The sequence below is a fragment of the Hippichthys cyanospilos genome, chromosome 19, assembly GCF_059441005.1.
Source record: "Hippichthys cyanospilos isolate Australia breed blue-spotted pipefish chromosome 19, RoL_Hcya_1.0, whole genome shotgun sequence".
Lineage (NCBI taxonomy): Eukaryota > Metazoa > Chordata > Actinopteri > Syngnathiformes > Syngnathidae > Hippichthys > Hippichthys cyanospilos.
The window spans coordinates 14833988-14842660 of NC_142387.1; the positions used below are offsets into that span (position 1 = coordinate 14833988).

Below are 8673 nucleotides of genomic sequence, written 5' to 3' on the forward strand. Positions count from 1 at the left end.
AAAAAAAAGGCGGGGATGCTCTACCCACTTCCTTTCCAAGTCATCAATTACATGACATTTTAGTGCTTGTGTCTCATCAAGGCCACATTTTACAACTGCGCAAAAATTGGTTGCTTTTTTTTTTGTCATTTCATTGGGCCGAGATTCTTCATTTTTCTGTTCAAACGTTTATTTTTAAATTGTATTTTTTTACGTGATTGTTTCATTTTTATTGGGTTCAAATATGCTTGAACTACCCAATTAAATAAATATTTATAAAAATCTAATTAGTTTTTTTTGCTTTTTAATATTTTTTGTGTCACTTGCGCGTTGCCCGATGAAGATTAATTTCTAATTGTCTTTTTAGTCAATGTTTTTCACTCTTTATTTTTTTTATTTTTAGGCTAATATTTTCACATTCAAAAATGTTATTTCCCAGATTTATAACTATTATAAACATTTATATATTTTGGGGCATTTATATATTTTAAAAATGTTTTAGATTTTTTTTGTGTCATTTGCTTTAAAATTTTGTTCTAATCATCTCATTTAGAAATTATTTGTTGCTATTTTTTTGTATATTTTTTCATTTACATTTATTTTTTATATAATTTATAATTTTATAATTATTTTTCATATAATTTGTATCCATCCATTTTCTATATTTACATGTATTAAATTATATTAAATATTATAAAAATATTATAAATATTAAATCTATATAAACAAACATTAAATATGATATCTTCCCATTTTAAAACCAATATTTTTTTCTGTTTATGATCATATTCATATTAATATTTTGTACATGTTCTTTATTGTGTTTATTTTTCCCTTTTTTTGGGGCAATTTTTTAAAAATTAAATGCCCCCCCCCCACCCACCCAAAACAAATGTTTAGTCAGATATTTTTTTCATTTGCAATTTTTCCACTCGGACGTCCGCCCCTTACATGACAAACGATCGAGCACGTGGATCGGCTATAATGGACAAGGTCATGAGAAAACACGCTCAAAGTTGCACTCGTCAATTCGAAGAAGCAAACAAGCGCGGCCAAACATTTGGGGTGGCGACCTTGAGATTCGCGAGGCTCCGTCCGCACCTCATTTGTCTTCTTGCCATCCTCCTCCTCGCGTACGCGTTTAGCCAAACGCTAGCAAAAACACACAGGCGTTAAGAAAAATAAAATTAAAAAAAATTGGGGAGTGAACGGGCCTTCAAACGTTATCCCAACACAAACAGCGAGATCCTTCGGCGCCTGTCTCCACTCATAAACTCCGAGGGAGTTTTTTTTGTTTTTTTTTTAACCTGTCAAGAGGAGGACGCACAAATATTTAGACGTGGCAAAACACACACCAAAGCAATCTGAAAACAATGGCGGCACTTTATTGAAAAGCGAAAGACGGGCTTCTAGATTCGCCACTTTGTGGAATCGGAAAGGTTTTCGCTGTGTTCGCTGGGAATGATGACCGGTTCTGATGATATTTTGTGTCTTCAAATGGATTTTGAATTTTATATGTTGTGATATGACAGATATCTTCATTTTTTCCCTCATTTGTTGATCATAAAACGATTATACAGAGGTGCCTTGAGATTTCAATTTTAATCCTCCTAGTGGCCACCAGGGGGCACTATGACAGCGTTTTGATGTAATATGCTGCAATCAGCTCCTCTCTTGATTCTCAGTACAGCAGTGATATTAGTCGTTCTTTACAGAGGATAAACAATGTATGCACATCAGTAGCGTTATGTTATCTTTCTATATTTTCTTAAAAGCTAGCATCCCAAACACATGGATGTTAAATGCTAGTTGAGTGAGTGGTTAACAAAATGGGGGGGGGGGGGGGGCAAACATTATTACAAATTACACTGGTAAACTTCACGATGTAAAAAAAAGTTTGGGAACCGCCGTGCTAGTCTATGCGTTTACTATGTATTTTGTTGTATGTTAGCATTAAGCTAGCAGAGCCAACGTCATTGAATTAAATACACAATTCTCTTTGTTTTGTTCGCCTTTGTTGTTAGCGTAGCTTGCTAGCTAGCATGACATGAGAGACTTGGATGGTTTTACACGTTTATTAAAAGCAAAAACACACCCTAGGCGGTGCTGTTGAGTAGATGTACGGTGAGGGGTCCTGAAACTTGAAGTCAAAAATCTTTCCATGGGTTGCTGCGGCTATGCTAGCTGGAAAAGCGAAAGACAGCTTGCTAAAGCGTTTTCGAAAACATATGGTGGAGATAAAGTGCCATTTAGCTTTCTGATGGAATTAGATTTTTCTGTGGTGAAATGGGAAGCCAACTGCAATTGCTGGTTTGGGGTGCAAGTCCAGGCCTAAGTTATAGCTTTGTTTTGTTTTCTAAGAATATTTACATTATAATGTTTTCATGTAAAAGTGCCACTTGTTGTGAAGTGAATTGAGTTACCGGCCATCATATGTCAAGGGACATTTAAAAATTGGAAAATGTCATATCTCAAGGCACCACTGTATACTAGCAATTGTATACAGAATGTATATGAACAGTGTCATTTTTTTGTTATATATCAAATATGATGCAAAAATAAAAACTGCATAAATTAGCAGGTCGTCCTCATTGACTTCTTCAAGCCCAGTGCAAAAAAAAAAAAGGACAAAAAATTATAAATAGGTTCCTGGCATTGAATTTCTGCACCGCTGGAAAAAAAACGTATATAAACGTCTTTGGGAGTGAATGAGTTCAATTCACTGCAGCAAACACTAAAAAAAAAAAAAAAAGGTGCAATTTCTTTGTTTTCGTCCCGTGTGGATGAGTGAGGGGTGCAAAGGCAAACCTGGGGGGGTCTCCGGTCCCTTCACAGTTCGCCGGACGGCACAATCGTCCGTTTGCGCGCCTAGCGCGCGGTGACCATCCACAGGCCCAGCGCCACGTTGGCGGCCAGCAGGCCGCTGCCGGCCAACAGCAGGAAGAAGCCCATCAGCTCGCGCCGGTGCCGCTGCGGCACGGCGCCGGCCAGGGCGGCCTCCAGCAAGGCGTTGAGCATCCACTGCCCGTCCAGGGCGAAGCACGGCACCGAGTTGACCACCGCCAGGGCGCCCGACAGGGAAAACACGTACCTGCGGGAAACCGGGCTCAGGACTTTTCCGCTCAAAGGATTCTGGGGAAACGTCTCGCGGTGGCGTTCTCGGACTTTACGGCTGCGTTTGAAAAGGATACTTGCAGAATGTCTCCAGGAAGACGGGCAGGTCCAAGTGGAGGAAACCGAAGCGGGGTACGAAGTTGGTCAGACTCACTGGGGAAGAGGAAAAGAAAAGAAAAAAAACACACACATTTATACACATGTATATACACATACTTTTACTTTTTTTTTTTGCTTTCGTGATTAAAATAAATTAATTATTCAAATCAATTCTCTGATGGATTTAATGAAAATAATGCTATGGGATCTTCCTATGTAAATCTAGCGGTTGGTACCGGCGTGCTGGAGATGCGGCGGGTAGCCCACGAAGAGCATGTGGGCGGCGGGGGGGTGGGCCACCCGGATGAAGCGGGTCTGGTTCTGCAGGGAGGGCGTGACGCAGACGCCGGCGCCGGCGCAGTCGCGGTCGCTGCGGCACACCTGCGTGCCCGTCACCATTTTGCGCACCGGCATGCAGGCGTACTGCACACACACACATTTACCGACAATTACTACCACAGCTAGCAGAAATTTAGCCCATTTGCTTCATTGATACGTTCTGCCATCGAGATGACGGTAAGGTGTGTGTGTTTTTGGTGCATGGTGGGGACCGGAGTCCAGGTTTTACCCTTTGTGGGGACCTCTTGCACTTGCTGGGACGATTTTGGAATGAGTTCAATCCTCTTTTTCAGGTTTTTAGAGGATAGCTTTGAATTGGGATTTTGCCTGTTAGGGTAAGACTTCGGGTTATGCATTATGTTACTGCTATGTCCCCACTACGATTGAAAACCCATCTGTATCTGCGTATGGGTGTGTGCCCTTATTTTGGTGGCCCCCACAAATTTAGATCTCTTTTTGGGATTCAAGACTTGTAAGACTTGAAGTGTAATTGCAATAAAAGAAGGACTTGGCTTTTTTTTCCCCATTTTAGGCATTTTAAGGCACTTTTTTTTATTTTCAGTTTTAGACTAACGCGTAACCTGCATAAACACTGTTAAAAGTAGTTGTTGGAAAGTAGATTTATATCGCTTTTTTCTTTTGTTAATATTAAAAAGGATACAGTCTTAGCTATGCTTGTACAATTGCTATAGTTAATTATCTTATTTAACGTCATCGTGATGAGTGGCGGGGGGGTTATTTTTTCAGTTTTAGACTCAGCTGTAACCTGTATAAACACTGTAAAAATAAATTGTTGAAAGTGGATTTGTATTGTTTTTTTTTTTCTTTTGTTAATGTTAAAAAGGATGCAGGTTTAGGTATATTTATACATTTTTGGAAAAAACAATCTAGGGAACGCCACATCAATGGGATGTCCCCACTATGATAGTAAAAAAACCCTCGCGCGGGTATGTGTGTGTGTGAGACCTCTCTCTCGGCAGTGAGCGGTTTGATGTAAGAGAAGCAAAGGTCCGTCAGGCTGTTGTTGCTGCAGCAGTCCATGGTCCCGTCCAGGCGCTTGAAGGCTGCAAAACATCCGTTTTGTAGTCCAAAACCCAAAATGGCGTCTAGCTCATTGGACAATTTCACGCGGCGAACACACGGCAACCTCGCCCGTGGGCCCAGCTGGGCTGCAGGCCGGCGGCGGGCACGCAGTATCCCGTCTGCGCCGCGTGAGCCAGGTGAGCCAAGCAGCTGTTCCAGTCGTCCACTCCCGCCACGGGACATTCCTCCAGGCCCGTCACGATGTCCCCCGCCGAGAGGCCCCGGGGCCCGTCGGCCGCCGAGCCCTGACGCGCACCAACAAAAATGCTCGAACCCCCATCAAAAGTGGACTTTTTTGCTAATTCGTTGCACCGACCTGCGCCACCTCGGTGACCAGCGCTCCCGCGCCGCTGGAGTAAAACGGGAACAGGAAGAGGGGCAGCAGGAACAGGAACGCCAATGCCACCACGCACAACACAAAATTGTGCCACACTCCTGAAGCCAGAACACAAAAAGAAGATCATTTCACTTCTCTTGGAGTGACACATACGGTGTGTGTGTGCGTGTGTATAAATATATATATTTATTAAACTAACAATAAAATAAATGATCAAATAAATCGTTGAGTTGTTTTTTGTAATGAAATAAATATTACTTGAATCAATGATTTTAAATGAATATGAATATGATATTAATATTAATTTAAAATGATTGATTCAACTTATATTTATTTTAGTAAAAAAACAACAACAATTTATTTTATTTCAAAATAAACAAATAAATTAATATATATTACATTAAAAATACTTAATAAAATGTACATGTTTTTTTATTAGCATCATCATAGACTGGAATAAAATTGTCAGCCTTAATAATAAAATGAATAATATTCTTTAACTTCTTTTTCTCCTTTCCTCCCACTTGGGATCAACACAGCTGCTGGAGGGGGGGGGGGGGGGGGGGGGCACACATGTACATCGCATTAAAGTTGCATCACTTTACACAAGGGGCCTAAATAATAAAAAGGCATCCAATTGTGAGAAACACGCTGAGCAAACCTCAGCTGTGACCAGATAAAAAAAAAAAAAAAAAAAACTGGCATCAGCTGCTCTTTGCTGCCATCTAGAGGCTTTCATGATAACGCCGGAATATTCTATCAGGCTATTTGCTACAAACTGAGCAATTTTGAGGATTACATTACATTATAAAAAAAAGCGATAAAATTGCGAACACTATAGCAGATATAGCAATAAGTTGCTTCGTCTTTTGCTCTTAATTTGAAAAGAAAACGTGACTCACCGGCACAGAAGATGCGCAGCTGCTGGGCGGGGGACGCGATGTTGAGGTGCGTGGTGAAGAGGTCCACAAAGGCGCCGGGGTACACCACGAACACAAACATCCCGAAGCCGTTGACGCGCACCTGCTCCCTGTGGACGCACGCGCAGCAACGTCAAACTTGGATGGAGGCGACTGGACTCGTTTGCTTGCTCGAATGTCAAACTAAGAGAAAATTGACTGGAACATGAAGCTTTTCGCTAAATTATGTTATAGTGACTCCTTTGCAAAACGGATACTTTTATTTGGAATATATTTATGTATTTACAGTGTTCCCTGGCCATAACGAGGTTCACCTTTCTCGGTCTTGGGGTTTTGCAGGTAATTTTTTTCTTCCCCATCTAGGTTTGAAATTTGAGAGTGTAATTAAATAAGCGAAATCTCATATCATGACATGTTAAATGCCTGTCTGAGAAAATTAGAGTGTGGCGAGGGATTTTACTGCTTTGAAAAATGAAATAAAGGAAAAAATAAAGTAAAAAATACTGGAAAACTGGAAACAAATATACACAGTATTTTCACAGAAATTTTCACTGCCTCTTTAAATCAGGCGTGCCATTAAAGGAGTATATTACAAGTGCTTCACGAGGCTTCATTTTCCCATGACTTAGTACCTGAGTGCTGCCACCGCGTGGCCAAGCTCGTGTATGACGCCGCTGAGCAACAGAGCCAGGAAGAAGTACGCCAGATGGCTAGTGGGTAGGTTCACACCAGGAACCTGAAGAACAAACAAACGAGTTTATTTTATAAGCACTCAGAGAAAATAGTAGAGAATTCTTTTATTAGGCGCTATATTAGCGTAAAGCAGTTCCCAAGATACGTACCACCACCTGCAGGGTCTGCTGGGACCCGATGCGCGGATTGTCCGTGGTCATCTGCGCCAGGGTCTGCTGCAGCGTCTTCACCAGAAGCACCACCGACGCCAACATGGCCACCACGCCGAAAACCAAACCGCTGTTGAACCTGCACCAGAGGCGCCACGGTCAAATTGCAGTTCCACTCCGGTCCTGCTGGTGGCAGTAGTGAAGAATGGACTCACCAGAGGTAGAGCGCCCGCGGATGGATGCGGGCGCAGTACGCAAAGAGCCGGTTGAAAATGGTGGTCTGCCACCTCACGTGGAACGGGGACAGCATCAGGCCTCGTCTGGCCAGCCAGGATTCGTAGCCAATCCGATGCGTCGGGGACGACTGCGACGAGACACGTTTGCTTCATGAAGCTTTCTCGCTCTCTGCTGACCTCTAGTGTCAACCTCGCTCCGTATTATTTTTGAACCATTTTGGCTAATGCAAACATAATGAACTTCACAATAACAGCAAAAATAACAGTATTAGATTAAATCTGTTTACATTCAAATTCGCTCCGATACTAGTACAACAATTCCATTCCAAAAAAAAAGGTAAAAAAAAAACAAACAACCATGTAGCGTTCCAAGTGATATTGCATCGAATCGATATTGGTATCGGACAACACCCGAGGCTACCATATTAATATCATATTTACAATATAACGCTATTTTTTTTTTTTTAGAATTTTACTTGCTACATTTGTCAACATAGCTTGTTACTTTTTGCCGTCTACAAGACATAAAAGTGAGAAACTTTTCCGTGCGCAGTCTGTTCTGGTCGTAGCAAAACGGAATCGATGCTTATATGATGCAGTTTTGTAAATGTGCGTCTGTACTTTTTAAGTAAATGAGCCTCAATACTTCTGGTTTTATTCGAGTGTTCATTTTATGTGCAAGTAATACAGTTCAATTGCCCCGTGACACTTATTTTGATTCTTTTTAGATTTTCACCGTGTTTACATTTTTTGCAGACAATCATGAGTTGACATAGAGCCGCTTTTAAACAATTTCCACGTTGCTTGTGACGAATCTGCAGTGAGGAAACAAAAGACATGTCAACAATCGCGCCACATCTGGTATCGGGAGCCAGTTAATCTGGAAGACAGTTGAACTGTAGCACCTGTTTTTATTTTTATGTCTTAATTTAGAGCTTGTTATGGCGTTCAAGGGCGTAAGTGAAAGCGTTTTTTTTGTTAGTTTTTTTTTTTTTTTTTTTTTTACCCGGAGCAGCGTGTCCGCCAGGTACACGGCGCACCAACCGGCGAGCACGCACACCAGCAGGGACACAGGGATCATGGTGCATCAGTTCCGCTCGGGAGCGAGGACGCGATCAACCGCAATGCACCGCCTCCATGGCTCGCCTCTCCTTCCACCCGCCGATCGCCGCACGTCCAGCTCGACAAAAAGATAAAACCGCCTTAAGTCTCAAATCTCACTCCATTTTTACCCGTGCAAAGTCGGGAGACGCATAAGAATCAGAGCTGCAAAACATTTCCGGGTTGCATAGCTTTTTTTTTTTCTTCGTTCAGGATGAGTGCCGTAAAGCTCGCTACTGCCACCAAGGGTATTACTGCGGAACTGCCTCCATAAAAATGTATTGGTTTGAGCCTTAACAAAATTATTTCTTTTTATTGTTTTTCTACGTTCTTGTAAACAATACAACTTACGTCTAGTGAAAATATTTCCGTAACAATGTCTAATCATGTAATTATTACAAATTACGAACTGGAAATAACAATTGCACTCCTTGAAATCTTGATTTTGATTCTATAGCATTTATTGTAGGTATCGTTCATATTTATTTATTTGTACCAGTAACAGGAAAACAACACTTGCTCTCCATGGAACCATGATTTTTATTCCATAATATTTATTCTCGATATTGTTCATATTTATTTAATATGCACCAATTGGAGAATCGCTCCCAATTTTGTTGTCT

At 41.4% G+C, this 8673-nt stretch overlaps 2 protein-coding genes across 4 annotated transcripts in view; one reads left to right on the top strand and one right to left on the bottom strand.

Annotated features, from left to right (window-relative positions):
- Positions 1-1344: 1344 nt before the first annotated feature.
- On the bottom strand, positions 1345-8226 carry mbtps2 (membrane-bound transcription factor peptidase, site 2). Of its 2 annotated transcripts, XR_015863634.1 has the most exons (12): positions 7956-8226; positions 6929-7077; positions 6714-6852; positions 6504-6607; positions 5854-5981; positions 4931-5049; positions 4679-4859; positions 4498-4595; positions 3429-3615; positions 3171-3246; positions 2788-3070; positions 1345-2713 (listed from the first exon to the last, which is right to left on the bottom strand). XR_015863634.1 is itself a non-coding variant. In XM_088402134.1 (11 exons), exons 1-11 carry the CDS (start codon positions 8028-8030, stop codon positions 2848-2850), a joined length of 1479 nt encoding a protein of 492 aa, XP_088258260.1. In that variant the 5' UTR covers positions 8031-8226; the 3' UTR covers positions 1345-2847. The 2 variants fall into 2 exon arrangements, 1 of the variants encoding a protein (XP_088258260.1); XM_088402134.1 differs by having other exon boundaries at positions 1345-3070.
- Positions 7804-8673, top strand: part of smpx (small muscle protein X-linked) — an 8274-nt gene continuing 7404 nt past the window's right edge. For both annotated transcript variants that reach the window (XM_088402137.1, XM_088402138.1), the window contains exon 1: positions 7804-8328. The gene's annotated coding sequence lies outside the window, so the exon portion shown is untranslated. The remainder of the gene's footprint in view (positions 8329-8673) is intronic.